Below are 16,623 nucleotides of genomic sequence, written 5' to 3' on the forward strand. Positions count from 1 at the left end.
AACTGAGTGATAATAAACCTGAACAGAGTCCAAGATGGAAACTTGTAAACCACTGATTTTTCTTATCAGTCTCAAAACAAAATATGTACAAGTAGGGACCAACAAGAGTTCTTTTAATGAAATAGTTTTAATAGTATTTTTATTTTGTACTTCAGTTTATTTCTGGATTTAAAACATAAAAAAAGCACATCAAGCTGAAACAATAGTTTTAATAGGTAATAATACACGATCAAAGAACACATATTACACTATATCTTATGATCATTCTTAAACATTTCACAGAAATCCTACACATTTTTTTAGTTCAGATTTGAATTAAATCTGTCAGCAATTCAGTAACACTATTAACTGTTATATGATAATATTCTGTGCCAAATCAATTCAAGCTAAAAAAAACAGCAAAGTAATATAGTCCTATTTCTAACACTAAAGACATTTAAACGCAACAAAATGACAATTCAATTTTACCCTAATTGATGTTCACCTAATTTGTTTCATTTTGGCTTTTTTAAATGTATATTCCACACAAATAAATCACCATTATTGTAGCGAATAAACAATGTATCTAACTTTACTCTTTCTAGGTCAAATTGATCATGTGACAACATAGCGAACACTAGTGGTGAGTTACAATAGTCTATATTATATAAGTACTGAGGATATGGAAAATTCCGTAATAAAATTTTCACATCTTCTCAATTTACATAATAAGGACTCCTTTTACCCCACCTCTTATTTAGGAGTTGCTTTTAAATCAATATTGATATTGCTAGTGCAAAAATATTTATCAATTTTTATCAGATAATTTTCAAGTGGGCCCAATATGTATTTTGAAAAGAGTGAAAAAGAATAAGGCATATTAATTGCAGGTATTGTACTTAAACATGTTTACTCTGTGGGCAATGCATTATAGTATGGAGTAATGTATATTAAGATGAGGTTATTAAGACAGTTGATTTTTTTAAAACATGACATTATGACCTCATGTATCACATTGGAATGACAGCTCAATATGGAGTGTCTCCCGACAAATTTTTGAACATTCTGAAGCCAGTTCTAATCTAATTTCTTTTTTTCTGCAATATATAGCCTTATAACTGCTTATTCTGTGCATTTCTCTCTAAAATCTATACTTTCCAATGTTATAAATATATTGTTTAATACTGGGGTATAACATTGAACTTTCTGCATCATCATTCCTGGAACAGTCCATAATGTGAAGGTTTTCATTTTACAACAATCTACTATCTTATGGGTAAGGATTAGAAGAGTCAAAATAATACTCATCTAAATACATTTATATCCCTATGAATGCATTTTCCTTCAGATGTTCATATAAGATTTTGATATCATAATATCATGAACTACAACAGAATAATGTTGGCTCCTAATTGAAGTCAGGGGTCAAGAATATGGGAATGACATCTCACACAGGACACGTTCATCTTCTGTGTATCTATGCAGAGGTGGGAGACACAATTTCATTTGCAATGATTATAAATCTGAAGCAACATGATAGCACTAGCTAAAATATAACGAAGAATTAAAATCTAACTGACAAGAATTATATAGAACAACGACAGTATAATCAAGTTATATATTACCGGTACAATGCTCTAAAGTTGTACCGGACACTTTGATCAACGAAAAATGAACCACAGGACACAACGAAATCAACATCCACAAAAAAAAGATAAAAAAAAAAAAAAGAAAATCTCCATGAAGTAATATCAACATCCTCAAAAAATATTTGTACTTGTGAGCAAAATCTCTCATCTCAATCAGCTGACAAGGTTTGCATTGATTTTGTTTGTTTTGGAAACCTAAATGTCCAGATCAGCAGCCTTACAGAGTAGATTTCACTTACAAATACATATGATAACAAAAATATCCATCATTTCAGAAATTGATTAAGAGACAGAATTAACCACAGCAGTACTGGTAAAAAGATATAATAATGATTAAAATTTATATGACCCACTTTTCTCTCAAATAGTGATTTAAATTTATTTGATCCACTTTTTTTTTTAAAGAGTTAACATGCAAAGTATGGTTAGATATATCTTCATTAAAACTTTTATAGAAAAATTGTAACAATTTTCTTTTTCGATATTTGTTCTTTATTGTATTTAAACAATAACTAGTAAATTTTGTTCAACTAAAGGAAATGAAATTGGAGAAAACAATATACATGTTTGTAATGTTAGCAGAATGGGGTCGCAACAGGCAAATACCAAAAAGTGATATAAAACCTTCTGCTACTGGTACATGTGTATTTTCACTTTGAGTTCATACCTAATATTGCAGATAACAAATATGTTTTTGGGTGTTGAATTGACAGTTAGTTTCCATTTAGCAGCGGCAAGGTTAGACGCGATGTTTTCTAAAAGAGTACATAAGTTTATGAACACAATGACTGGTCGATGCATAAACGGATATATACAGTGACAGATTTTACTAGACAACAATTTCTTGTCAGTATATTTAAGAGCTGAAACCTTTCTAAGCAAAATTTATATACATATTTCATCAATATTGTGAGAGTTATTATAGAAAGAAAAATCCTACAAAGAGAGTCATAAAAAAGGTACCCCATGTCTGAATATCTCTGAGAATACGACAGACATGAAAGATCCCTGATTAAATACCTGGCTATCTCTCTATATCAATGTCATACTTAGAAGAAGTTGAGAAGTGAATATTGAACCTGACAAGCCAAAGGACTGAAATGAAAGCAAACTTCATCTTTCTACTTCAATCCCCACTTTGAAGAACTGATTTAGATTTGACTAGTGATGTAAATTATATTGAATATTCCTTAAATCTTTGCATCAATTTTAAAGTAAATTCTATATCATTCTCCGGTGTAAATGACCATTTCAACAATCACATAAGGAGATCGTCAGATAATTAACCTTATGACTTAATAAACATGGGACAAATATGTTTCCAACATTAAGTAGAACGTCAAACAGTGGAATTTACAAAACTTGTAATCATCCGGTTTCTTTGTATATATGTTAAATCTGTTGTACTGTTGTATTGAAAACCTAAAAGTCAGATTATATATACATGTATAATTTCTTAGAAAAATGTTAACATTTGAATCTTTACTGTGCCGTTTGTAGAAATCAACAGTGAAAATGAAATTAACTAGAAAATGAAGAAAAATGAAAATAAATTAATGATGAAGATACAAAGTTGTGTTACCAAATTGTAATATCCAACATCAGAAACTATCAAGTTACATATATTGTATTGTGCAAGAGCTTTGCTTTTTCTAATTGTCATTATTGTACAGGAGCTCTGCATTTTCTAATAGGCTTTTGAAATAATTTTGAAGTGTAATGGCAAATATGCTGATTTACTTACAAAGCAAAACATACAATTGTATACATATAAAGACATATAAACATGATCATTTCTTACCATTTGGTTCAACCTTTCAAAATTCATTATCTTTTATACTTTTTCTGAAGAGCAACAAAATTTCGAGTCATATAAAGATTATGACATCAAATTTAAGGAAAATCTCATTCACACATCACAGAAATAAGACTTGTCATTACATGCTTTAAAAAATTTCCAAAATATATTTGTAAGTAATAACCTGTAAACACGGTCACGAAGAGTCTATTTGTTTTGAATATTGATTAGTTTCCAGTTTTTCCGCTCTAGATCAATCAGTTACATTTCAGAAATACATGTATTTCAAAATTCTCTTTAAACAAATATTACAGGAATTTTTTTATTCTAACATAAAGGAAATTATTTTGTTTGTGCCGGTACATTGAAATGTCTAAATGTCAATAAACTTGTTCATAATATGAATATTTTGGTAATAATTTGATGGTTAAATTCTGTCTTTTTTTTTAAAAAATGTGTCTAAATATGAGGTATCATTATGTGAACAAAGGAAAAAGACCTTTCAATATCAGCTTTTTTATCATCAAAATATATATATATACATATATATACAAAAAAGACAGAAAACACTTTGGATTGGTTCATGAGTGGTAAATCAAAATAGTTTTAAAAATCTCAGTTCTAAAAAACAGAAAAAAAAAAGCGAAAAAAAAATCAAGACGAATGTTTTAGAAGATGTATATAAACACAAAGAGCATCATGGAAGTAAAACTTCTAAATTGTTTTAAACATTTCAGCATGTTTGAAGTATTTATGTCATACTTGTTTATTTCACCAATCACAAGTGGTGCATGGTTTTTGGTGACATATTTTACTGCTGGCAGCACTCTGTTGTATCTCATAAACATAACTAAAAATATCTTTTCAAGAAAAATAAGAATCACTGATGCATTGCATATCAACACAATTACTGACATCGGAAATAAACTTAAATTTTGCATGATTAAAAGTCAAAACTGAAAAAATAATGACCGCTGTAATTTATGAAATAAAATGTGAATTAATTTTCATTGTTTTAAATTTTTTTTTTTGTAATTGTTCCTTGATAATATTTCACCAATTTAATTTTCCAACGATTTTTATATTTATCAGTGAAATTAAGAACAAATGAAACAGTATTATCTGTAAACCCACGAAACTTGAGTCTCGCACAAATGTACAATTTTATTAAAAAGTAAAAGTGATATGCTTGGGACACATATCTACAGTTAATGTATCTGAGAGTACATCAATATTTAAAACTGTTACCAAATTTCCATAATGTCAACTAATATTTAATTTGGAGATTCACAAACCTGAATTGAAAGTTTAAAAACTGGGTATGTTCCATTGATCGATATCAAAACAATTTTAAAGTGCAGAATAGTATGATAGTAGCCGTCTTCTTACTTGAATATCACTATATCTTTCAGGTTTGTTCTTCACTACTTTTTTTTTCATCACGAAAAAAACTCAAGTTCCATGATCATTTTCATACACACATATATCTCAATTGTCCTTCGCAAACTTGATCAATTTTAATCAGTTCTACCCCAGATTTACACCATAGTTGTCTTACTAAATTTACATACCAACTTTAATCTAATCCTAATATAACAGGAATTACTTTGGGGTGAAGTATATCTCCTTCGTAAGCATGGAAGTTATGCAAGGGATCTGCTTTTTCAATGCCATTCTGGGGTCAGAGGTCTGTGACTGGAAACAATAAGCCACCCTCCTGTTTACAACAGTGAGGAGACGCAAGAAATCCAGGTCTTTAAGCTTCTTGTCTTCAAGGGCACTTGACAAGGCTTGAATGAACCATGATCCATTTGTTGAGTTCCTCCAGGAGTAATAACCTTTCAAAAATGTAAATACATCTTGCAAAAATAGTTTAAGAAATATTGTTTGATGTGATAATGATTCTAAATCTCAGTAGGTACTAATGTACTGGATAGAGGTAAAAGATGAAGGCTACCAAAGTGATTTGTTATTCATGAATGAAAAAGTAGATTAATTTTGCAACTGATGTCTCACCTTTCCATGTTCTTGCACTACTATTCAACATTTATCTCCAAAAACCGATTACTACCTATGAATCAAAATCTCAGACACAGCAACACACAAAAGTGGAAAGCAGACTTATGGTGTGGAACAAAGCTTCTATAGGATGAAGATGTGGTACATGGAGCCAGACCCATAAACTTACCTGGAACTACTGAGTAAGCAACAAGGAAATCAGCTTCGGCAGGGATGGACTGAGTTCTAACAGTTCGGTCAACCTCCATCATACCTTCTGCATCTGCGACAGTTACGTCCAAACCGTCGTCGAACTGTGAACCTCTACATGCCTACAAATAAAAAGAAATGTCTCTCGATCATTGAACGAGTAAAACTGACAGGGAATGAGCAGGCCAATAAAACAATAAAGACATCAGAGAATTTCACAAAGAATATACTGTGTAAAAAGATACATAATTTTTGGAAGCATATTTTCAAATCTTCAGTCACTATTAAAACAATGTACTATCTGCAGAAGATAATTTATAGATACAAGTCTTCCTGAAATACCTCGAAGTTCAGATCAATAAGTTACTAGAAAAATTTAAACTCAAGCATTTAAAAAAAAAATATCAAGGTAAAATATTTAACAATGGTCATCAACCGTAAGCTAATCAGCACTTGCAAAATCAATCCTGAAATCGATTCCAGCAGTTATGTCGGGAAACTGATATAAATCCACAGATTATTTTAAACTAAAGACTACCAAAATTTTGCAGTGCGTTAACACTTGTGGATATAAGTTTTCAATATTTATTTTTACACAACAGCAGCCATTAAGAAAAAGAAGAAATCATATTTTAATGTTCTTATAGAAACAGACATTTAAATCAACCTTTAGAAACGTGCAACTCTTGATGAAATTTTCTTTATTTTAATCAACATTTAAAAATGTGCTTCTCTTGATTGAATCGTCTTTAAGTAAATATTACACTGTTTGAGAATATTTTTCAGTGGGTCTTTATCATTATCTGAATGATCGATAATCCTTCATTCGTGTATGATGTAATTTGCTCTTAACGGACCTGTATAGCAAATATTTTAGGTTTGCCAGCCAGACTTGGACATCTATCTCCTTTGAAGGGTTCAAAGAGTTTCTTGACCTCGACTGACCCCTCTGTGCCGAAGACTACCCCATCCTCACCATGGCTCAGGACGACGACAAACAGACTGTCACAGTCATTGTGATCTTCTAAAGATACTGTAAATACAAAGGCGGTACAGAATGAGGCATAAAAACATTGCTGTAATCATTGACCAACCGTTTATTTATATCAAATATCTTTGGCATTTCCTGACAAGACATGGATGATCGTAAATTCAATTTAAATGGTTAAGTATTGAAAACAACTCATCAAGAACAAGAAGTACTGATAGTATTATAAAAGTACTGTTATTTACTTTGAAAATGATAATGTTCATCATTAAGAAGTGGAGCCATGAAAGTAGAATTAACTAAAATGTAATTTCATTTATGAAAAAAAATTCATGTTACATGTCATTTGTAAGCTGGTAATATGTTACTATATCTTATTTTCTTATAAACAAATCTGTGGGTGAAAATTTGTCTGACAGAATTTCCTATTTTAAGCAGTCTCCACCATTAAACTAAATTTGAAAATCATTATTCAAGGCAGTACAAGAGATCTAAGCTTATCAACATTTAATATAATTTGACATTCTATCGACATTTCTTTACCATTAATTTGCTAGTCACATCGATTTTATAGACATTCCCATATATATCTTTATAGTATAAATCCTTTTTATTTTCAGAGATCAATAAGTAGGAATTGGTTAAATGTCCATTAAAATGGATTAAGTCCTAGTGAACATACAATTATTGAGAAGATGTTGCATCTTGTCTGCAGTCAAATTGTGTTCTAATGTGACGTCAAAGTCCAGTTCCTCAAGTCTCCGGTACATGACAGACGCATCTACATCTGTTCCCTTCCTGTCCCCAAGTCCCATGTTGCCTTTAAATTCTTTGTTATTAATAATAATGGCCTTCCCACGTTTAGCGTGGTCCATCTTGTAGTGTGGACTGTGTAGTTCTGCTTCAGTTAAGACTTTGGTCCTTGGGACTGGTCTAATATAGGAAGTAAAAACGAAATGATTGGAATTTTTTTTTTACAGATACAGGTACCCAACATACCTTGGGTAATAGAAAATACACTGAAATATTGATAAAACATATCTACCTATAATATTTGTTTATGAGATAAAATAAAAATTCTTTAGGAAATAATTTTTTTTAAAAGTAATATTTCTAAGGAAAATATCAGCTGTATGATGCTTTTTATGACCAACAAAAGCAAAAAAAATTATGTGACAGAAACAGGTAATTACAACCATTTACACAATGCTTAATACAACCACATTTTTGTGTCTAATCTTTCACAATTTTTGCCAGGAAAAAGCATGATGAATAAAAAAAATCGACAAATTTTGATTATAAAGGATAACAGCATACATTTTTAGGTCCTACTCTTCAGTGATGAAAATATATGACACACTAAAAATTCTGGATTTGATACCAAATGACTAATTTTGCAAAAGGTAAAGTAATCTTGTTATATGGTAGGTATACTGAAAAAATCACACTTGACCTTTACAAAGAACATTGTATGAAGATTGAACCCTATACCTAAATCAAAGTTAGGACTCAAAACGTATTCAAACAAATTGCTTGTATTATTCCTTACTTTCTAGTTGATCCCTTGGAGAATAATCCTGAATAACCAGTTCCATGTCTGGCATCTGTGTCAGACACAAGGTTCGGATTGGCATCTGTCGTATCTGAAGACAACACGAAATTTGAAATTTTACTTTGTACAATTCTGTATTAATTACACAATAAGCCCATGTTGGCTTATAAATACATCATAATTTCTGTGCTATAAAGTTACCAGGAAATACCATTATGATGTCCAGTAATAAGCCCATCCCCTGACTCTAATGTCTTATTAATTAGTACCTTGGGCATATTGCAAAGATATACAAGGTACTTGTATCACCACAAAACTAATGATTTGTAGTATTTATCTATCATTACCTAACATATACCATGCATTGTGTATGTTTCTGGGAAATGAAAAAAAAAACCAACGTTTTCTGATACACCATACATTTACTATTTGGAAAACAGGATGTGAGCAACCTTTTACCTGTTTTTCTTTCTAATTTTCATTTTTATGACAGAGAACACATATACTGATTGTAGTTAATTTCTTCATTTTAACACATATATAGCTGCTGTTTGGGCAGAATCTATTAATTCTGATGAAACCTCCTGACGAGATGAAACATCTTTTCCTATGTCCAAACAAAAACTAGTGTGCTATCATTTGAACTTTTAATTACATAATTTTTTAGACTTTATTTCCAACACCAGTAATTTTCACTCTATGCTATATTAGCATATAACTATTTCAATTTTTACACTTTACTATATTAGTGTGTATGTATAATAGACAAATTGTCCTTTAATGATAAAAACATTTGCACAAACTTTCGTGCATTCTGGAATATTCTTTATTATGTACCTGTAATAAATGTTTGAAAATCTTCTAATTATGTTGTGAACAATCATGTATTTTAACATATACCATGTTTTACTAACAAGAGGACTCAGTGGAAGATTAGCCTCAGCTAAACAGGTTCTTAATCCTCACGTAATAAAGTCTATTATTATTATCATTATTATTAGTTCATCATTAATAAAAATGTTTTTTCAATACTAAGTATATAATTACTAGTAATGTATGATTTTTATTTAAGGCAAGGGTAAGTAACAAAAATAAAAAAGATTACATATGAACGAAACGAATTAACATGTGTCCAGAGAAAACTTTGATTTAGAAACTTAATTTATTGAGGGTATTATTCTATTCCTCAATGAAGAAATAGCACTTTTACATATAAAAACACAATCTAATTATTTTCCTATGTTTTGGATAAGATGGATTAGATTGTAAATCACGTTAGTCAGTCACCCAAAGATGATAACTATTTCAGTATGTTACTCATAAAATTGATACCTGGTATTTGGTGTGTTTTTCATGAATGCTGTCTTCAGGAGATAAACTGAAACAGATTATTTTGAACTGACTTTCACACTCAACATAAACCGAAAAACATCTGATCATCCTACAGTTCTATGATATAAGTTTTTAATTTCTACACATACAACTTTTATGTGAATATCTTAACCACTATATGATATGACACAATGCACTATTATCAAGATATCGATAGTTAAGCTATGCAATTTGAAATGAAAATTATTTTTGTATATGTACATTTGAAGTCAAATTTTGGATTCTCAAGACGTGACACCATTTATGTCCTGATTATCCTATTCAAAATCAGGAACCGTTGATATATACTGTACATCTATGTATTACATTGTCAAAAACAATAACAAACACAACTACAGGGCTTGAGAGAATTAGCTCTAAAATTATATAAACATTCATATTAATTTCTAGCAGTCAGTCTTCCGTGACATTCTGGCAAGTTTTAGAATTATTAGAGACAGTAGGTATGTTGTAAATATATTTTAGTCACGGTACTGACGTCATTTAAGAGTGGTTTATGTCATGACAAGATCCTATAATGCAAACTGATACATACATAAGGACAGTCACATATATACTCAGCAGTTACACGGAGATGGATATCTAGCCTGGGGCTACAAAGGTCGTAATAGGGATTACTGAACAATGAAAACAAGAAAAATGTCACAAGAGGTTTGAGTAACAAACGATATCAGGTTTCATCCCTGGATCAGTTCTGTTGTTAACTAATGGAGAAGATATCACTTTGCGATGAAAACTACTTGGTTGAATAAATAGACATTATTGCAATGAATAGCAGACTCCTGATATATCACTGTATCCATGCAGTGAATAAACAATGATGGCATCATGCCAAATTATTTATAAGATATATGTATGTTTTGTGTGTTTTCACATAAATACAAGGGAAGAAAATCTGTTTTATACAGCATCTTATATAGAACATCTGTCTTTCAGTTTCAAAAATTTTATACCAACAAATGAGACAAAAAATATTGTCACAAAATGATAGGTATCTGTACCTGTAAAATAACAATGACGTTAACATTTTTACCTATTCCAAATTACACACCAATATCATTATTCCTGTACTGAGCTTGTCAAACAATCAAAAATAAAAATGGTACCAAACCATATGAAGACATAAATTTCGATATTTATTTTTAGAAATGTATGTCAGCTGTACAAATCCTAAATATTTATAAATAAACACATCCGTAGCGGCGATGTTAAAATGATCGAGTGAACATGTTTTAGTATACGACACGAATCCGGTTCAATATATCTGATTTAAATAAAATACATAACATGCATATATGTGTTCAGAATACATTTATAGGTTATGAACAGAAAAGAAAATAGGAAGATAAATAGGAGACGTAAATAAATCTAGACCAGTCATTTCCTAATTAATTTGATGACATGCTAAAAAGCAACGCATCACTTCTTCTTGTATTGTAAAAAAATACATTTAGACTAGTATGTGACTAAAACAGAAATCAAACATTACCTCTCTTCATATCTCCTTTGTCAGCCATTGTGTTGTAGTGAAATTGTGCCCGAAGAACTTCTGCAACTCGATGGTAACAGCTTACGCTAAGTTTCTATTTTCGGTTTAGATGAGTAAACTTCCGGTTGATAGACTACTTCATGAGTAGGACAAATTTTCCGGATATGTATTCGATGCTGTAGATTCGTAAATTGTTATTATCTCTGCAGAAGAAAAGTTTCACTTGTTGAATTGGCCTCAATGGATTGTCGCAAAAAATGAAATTTTCTTCAACCATTGAAACGTACGCTCAAAGCTCATAAATATTTTGTTTCGTACAAGGGACCTAACTCTGTCAACCTAAACTCTACAAGAACGACAGGCGCCATAATATGACGTCTAAACATTTTGCATTGGTCTACGATCTACAAGGTAACGTATCTGCAATGAACAAGAAAACATAAGGCATTTGTTTACCTTACAGAAAAAAATATTTGTTTTGTGACCAGTGATTGAAGAGACTGATGCGTTTAAAATACATCATGATTTTAACATCCAGCAAATTTGAATTCGTTTTTTTCAGACAAATTGTGTCCTTTGCCCAAACTATAGCAACGAACAGAATGTCTCTGAAATACCTAAAAGAAATTTAAAAAAAAAAGACAAAAAATGTTCTGTTTATAAAGTTGTGGTAAAAGAAAGAGGTCGTACCCTAAATGTTTGGTAACAGTAAAATGCCTTATCCTAAAGAGTGGAACAGAGAAATATATCTATATACTTTCCTAAGGTATGGTAAAAGAATGATCACCTTTCCAAAATGTTGTCAGAAAAAAAGAAGTTTTCCAAGCTGTATTTAAGCATGGTTTAACACATTCAAGAAAAATGTCCTGTCATAAATATCAAAAATATTATCCACAAGAGTATGAAAAAAGAAACTTTTTTATACAAATGTAGGATATAGCAGAAAGATATTTGACAAAAAATTCCTTACCTCATTTTCTATCGGCTACAGAAAATTGTCCTGTCCTTAAAGTCATGGTTGGACACACATGTTGTTTCCTATAAAACATTGATAATGTACGTCATTATCTCACAGGAATAAACAAACATCAAAATAACTTTTAGCATATTACTTAGTTATAAATTATATTGTATTGTTTAACTTTGATATGAAATTGTTAATAACTTTTAGTTAATGTTAAAAATAAGAATAGGCCATCATTACCTATGTTTAAAAGAAAATGGAGGGATAGATTTCACTTTTTAGGAGCCAAGGGTCCTTTTGCCCCCTCAAAAGATTATGCCTGTCACATTGTTGATAAAAATTCCAGGGTAACAGTCTTATGTCTTATAAAGTATTAGTCCAGAGCTATATTCAGTCATAAAGGGGCCTGATAGTTTAGACAGTTAAAACTAACCGGGGTAGAAGATCATTTATCAGTGTGTTGACTTCTTAATCACTGGATAATCCGGATATTTTCGATCTAAAACAGTTCCTTAGTAATCAAAGTAACCAGCTCCTTAGATCAACTGTAAAATTTCATTGTCCTTTTATGATGTCCAAAAACACATGTGTTTGAAAATTTCAAAAGTTTCGAAAAATATTTGAGTTGTGGCAATTAAAAATGAAAATGTATTATACAGCATAAAGAAAGAAGAAGTGTTGAAGTCATCAAACATCTATTAAAAAGATGACAAGGTTTTGATGCGTGATATAAGAATTTTTATAGAGCTACATTCTTAGTAGTAAAGATATGTAAACTGGTAAGGTCCAAACAGTATTAGCTCTTGTCATGTAGTTGGTGGTAACCGTTCTACACCTGAGATATGCACAGGTAAGTCTTTGGAAATGTCAATCAATTGAAATTGAGCATTAATCTAGTCTGATGTATGAAGGTAGTAAATGTTCTTCAAATTTGTAGTCAAAAAAGATATAAAAAAAATTTATGGATATCATGCTCGTTTTATCAAATGAAGGATCTGACAATTTCTTCGTCATTTTAGTGGCTGAATATATCTGTTAAACATATCATGTGTCTATTGGAAACTGCTTTCAGTATACATCATTTTAGTGGCTGAATATATCTGTTAAACATATCATGTGTCTATTGGAAACTGTTTTCAGTATACATTAAGGATTTCTGGTAAGGAGGTAGGATTTTTCAGGAAGAGAAATAAAAATGGTCATTTATATACTTATGAATATATAGACATATGTATTTTTCATATCAGTAAGTGATTTTAACATATTTTTTAGCTAATTAAGAAAAAAATAATGAACAAATATTGTGAATTGAAAAAAAATGTTGGCTTTGACAAAAGATTGTAAAACTTTGATGTAGAATTACATATACACTGTCACATTTGAAATAAAAGCTATTTTAAAACATGACAAATTTGAGAACATTTACCATAAATATTTTCAAATGCAAACAAACAAGAGGCTAACTTTTCATAAAGAGTTCTTGGCTTTTGAGAATTTCACTCAATGATGTTAGTGAAATACTTGTGTGTATACTGAAGTTGTTTGGAAACGGTCGAATCGTGTATGCCATATTAAATCATAAAGAGCCATTCATCCTTCTACCTCAGTATATATACTCTGAGCAAGGCAGTAAATGGTCTATCATTTCTATACTTCATTGAAAATTACAAAGGCTAGCTCAACAATAGCTATCAATATGATTTTCGTATGTGAATGGACATAGTGACGGGATGGTTAAAATTCACAGAGCATGAAAAAGGATTTGAAATTGTAAGGGACACCGAAATCTCAATCATGTTCATTTATCAACATTGATGAGTGAATCATTGTGATTTCAGGTAATTGATGAACATTCAATAAAATTTGTTGTAATGTAGTAATTTACAAAATATAACCAGAAGTAAAAATATCTTTTAAACATTTGAAAACTTTTTCTCCCTTTTTATTTTTCTGTAAAATAACTGTATAGTTATTGGGCGTTGTGATATATTTTTTTCAACAGCCATGAAAAGACGGTGGTGGAATTTGTTTACTCTTGCTTGTACGTTGACGACACTGATCTCTGAAACAGGTGGAATTTTTCGCTTTTGAAAGGTAAGGAAAAACTTTGTTGTTACTGTCGGTGATATATTTGATATAATATCAGTGTGGATGCTGTTTATAATCATGTCTAATGTCGAGTGCAGTACTTAATGTATTGGCTGAAAATTTAATGGTAGAAAATATATACGTCTCTGTAAGAATGTATGAAATCATAATTTCAGAAATTCTGTATGTTTAATGGAGACAAACATTTTCTAGTCGTCAGGATAATTTTTTCATTTTGTTAATAATATTTATATGTCCCTTTAGTAAGAATTTATTATATTTTTTTTTTTTGTTTGTTTGTTTATTTTTTTTTAATATATATAAATATAATATAAATATTTAATTAAAGCATTGTCTCATTAAATATTTATCTCAATTCCTTCAGTTCCGAAATTGATCTTTACCAAAGAAGGGTATCAGTTATTGAACTTCACACTATAAGACAAGTGCCAAAATTTTGTTTACCTGTACATATACATATGATAAGACTACCTACCTGTTCAAATATACATAGTAGGTAAATTGGTTTGAATGAAATCCCAAAAATGACCTGCCGTAGCAAAAAACAACAAGGCATCATTTTAATTGTTTAAAATTGTTCACACACACACCATTCGGTAAATAAATGTAATCCTGGTGTAATTATTGTTGATCATTCTGTCTGTACAGAGGACTGATAAAAGCATTTAAACAGTCTATTGTATATCAAAAAGACACTGCCTATCAAATGCTCCACCGATTTTCCATGGGCTTTGTATATGAAACTATGGCCCGCACATATATTCTATTAGGAAATACTCAGCTTTAGTGCAGTCTGTGTATTATAGACTTTGGTATCACTAGAGGCTATTTGGTACTAAAATGTTCACATTTTAACGATACAGGAAATGATGAATTCCTTATCAAAATGGAGCAGTACGGAACTTATGGTTCATGATTAATTTCTGATCAATTTTATCACGTTCTATGATAGTGAACTATTTGATAATGGAACTTATAAGTATTTGGATTGAATGTTAACAGGTAAGTGGTTTAAAGATATTAGACATTTTATCGTAACATGTGTAAATCTGTTAATGGGTTCAGGTAAATTTCTGTACATTATAATGAAAAATTTCATATCTATAGACAATTTTCACATTAGCATAGGCTGCATACATAACCAACAGATATTATGTACCCTTGTACTATTTCTTGGTAAAAACAGTCTCTGGTGTAGGATTAGGACTAATTTAAAAAAATGATGGATTGGTCAAGTTAGTTTCTGTACACACTTATGGTGGAAGCAGTGAGAGAGTTGAGTTGAATAAAGAATTTAAGTATAGACATGTTATTATCAGTTGTTCAGATCTTCAGCGATACAATAAAATTAAATATATTTACCTTGATGTGATACACTGCATGATTATCAAACGGAATTATTGTCAATTCCCGGAATATATGTCTAGAATGTAGAACAACCAGACCATTCACACAGTTTTGTATATTATTATTCATTTTATATTTAATCGTATATTGAAGTTTTCATTTAGGGGAAGGGTTGGCCAGAGGTTGTAGGGGTGGAGGTAGGGGGTGGGGGTTCAGGGATGGGCAAGATATATCAATTCTAACAGTTTCGTCTCAATGTTGGTGTGGACTTGAATTATTATTATGATATGTGATATCAAATGTTAAAAATACCCTTTTTCCGACACAATACGATTATTGTAGACAGGAAATTTTATCTTTATATTTCATCCTATAATAAGGCTTTAAGGGATCTCGAAGTCTTGAGCTTGTTATAGGACAATATGGAATGAAATTTATTGATATTTCTAATGAAATGCAATTGGATGAGCTTAACCAGGTATGGGTTATTGGTAATAACTTTATTACTCCTGCGGTAAAGTTAAAACTAGGGACTATTTTGTTACAGGAAGCAAACTCACTCAAAATAACCATTACATTGTATTTAAAGAGAAATAAATCTCTGTTCTGTATAATTACTAAGATAGTGATACTAGTAACATATACTGCTATGATTACATTACAGATCACTGAAGTAGTCCACCCACATGTAAAGTTAGGTAGCGACATCTGCATACAACGACCATCATGGAATCCTTGGCATCCCACTTGCCCAAAGTGGATGACAAGGCGTTGGAGTTTGATGTAGACATCCGAGATGGTCAGTTTAATCTTGAAGGCAGTTACTTCCTGAAGCTGTCGGTTCAGAGTCTGGAAGTGACCGATTACAGCAATGTTACTGTACGCAAGGGAAATGAGCCAATGTTCAGCAATGGCTTTAGTGCACAGACAGACACTGTCAGTCAAGTAGAATCTTCTAAAGTGTCACGGTTCCAGCAAAAAAAATTTCAGTTCAGACTTCCGCAAGGTAAGCCCAACTGCATTTGGAGCACTTTTCAAATGGTTTTAGAAATACTTTCAAAAATGATCTACATTGTTATATAACAATCCAGAAAAAGCAAAACATGAGAATTTGCCAGATGATAGGTGGTTTCAATAAAATCTTTTAA

The 16,623-nt window shown here is 30.8% G+C and overlaps 2 protein-coding genes across 2 annotated transcripts in view; one reads left to right on the plus strand and one right to left on the minus strand.

Moving 5' to 3' along the window:
* Positions 1-4,343: 4,343 nt before the first annotated feature.
* LOC132554534 (caspase-3-like) lies at positions 4,344-11,135 on the minus strand. The gene is made up of 6 exons (XM_060218859.1): positions 11,056-11,135; positions 8,172-8,265; positions 7,305-7,555; positions 6,492-6,667; positions 5,615-5,756; positions 4,344-5,264 (listed from the first exon to the last, which is right to left on the minus strand). The coding sequence occupies exons 1-6, from the start codon at positions 11,081-11,083 to the stop codon at positions 5,029-5,031; spliced, it is 927 nt and encodes a 308-aa protein (XP_060074842.1). The 5' UTR covers positions 11,084-11,135; the 3' UTR covers positions 4,344-5,028.
* A 5,066-nt stretch (positions 11,136-16,201) lies between these two features.
* The window catches only part of LOC132554561 (coiled-coil domain-containing protein 33-like), a 44,867-nt gene continuing 44,445 nt past the window's right edge, over positions 16,202-16,623 (plus strand). The window contains exon 1 of the mRNA XM_060218885.1: positions 16,202-16,481. Coding sequence (XP_060074868.1) covers positions 16,202-16,481 — 280 coding nt within the window. The remainder of the gene's footprint in view (positions 16,482-16,623) is intronic.

The sequence above is a fragment of the Ylistrum balloti genome, unplaced genomic scaffold, assembly GCF_031769215.1.
Source record: "Ylistrum balloti isolate Yb309-2 unplaced genomic scaffold, AGI_CSIRO_Ybal_v1 Utg370416, whole genome shotgun sequence".
In the NCBI taxonomy this organism is placed as follows: Eukaryota; Metazoa; Mollusca; class Bivalvia; order Pectinida; family Pectinidae; genus Ylistrum; species Ylistrum balloti.

What these genes read in the sequence shown, in the direction of transcription:
- LOC132554534 (XM_060218859.1), bottom strand. Translation starts at nt 11,083, where the DNA reads ATGGCTGACAAAGGAGATATGAAGAGAG. An exon ending in TCCAAGGGATCAACTAGAAA is followed by an intron (nt 7,556 to 8,171) that starts GTAAGGAATAAT and finishes TTCCTATATTAG; the next exon opens with ACCAGTCCCAAGGACCAAAG. An exon ending in GCAACATCTTCTCAATAATT is followed by an intron (nt 6,668 to 7,304) that starts GTATGTTCACTA and finishes TTGTATTTACAG; the next exon opens with TATCTTTAGAAGATCACAAT.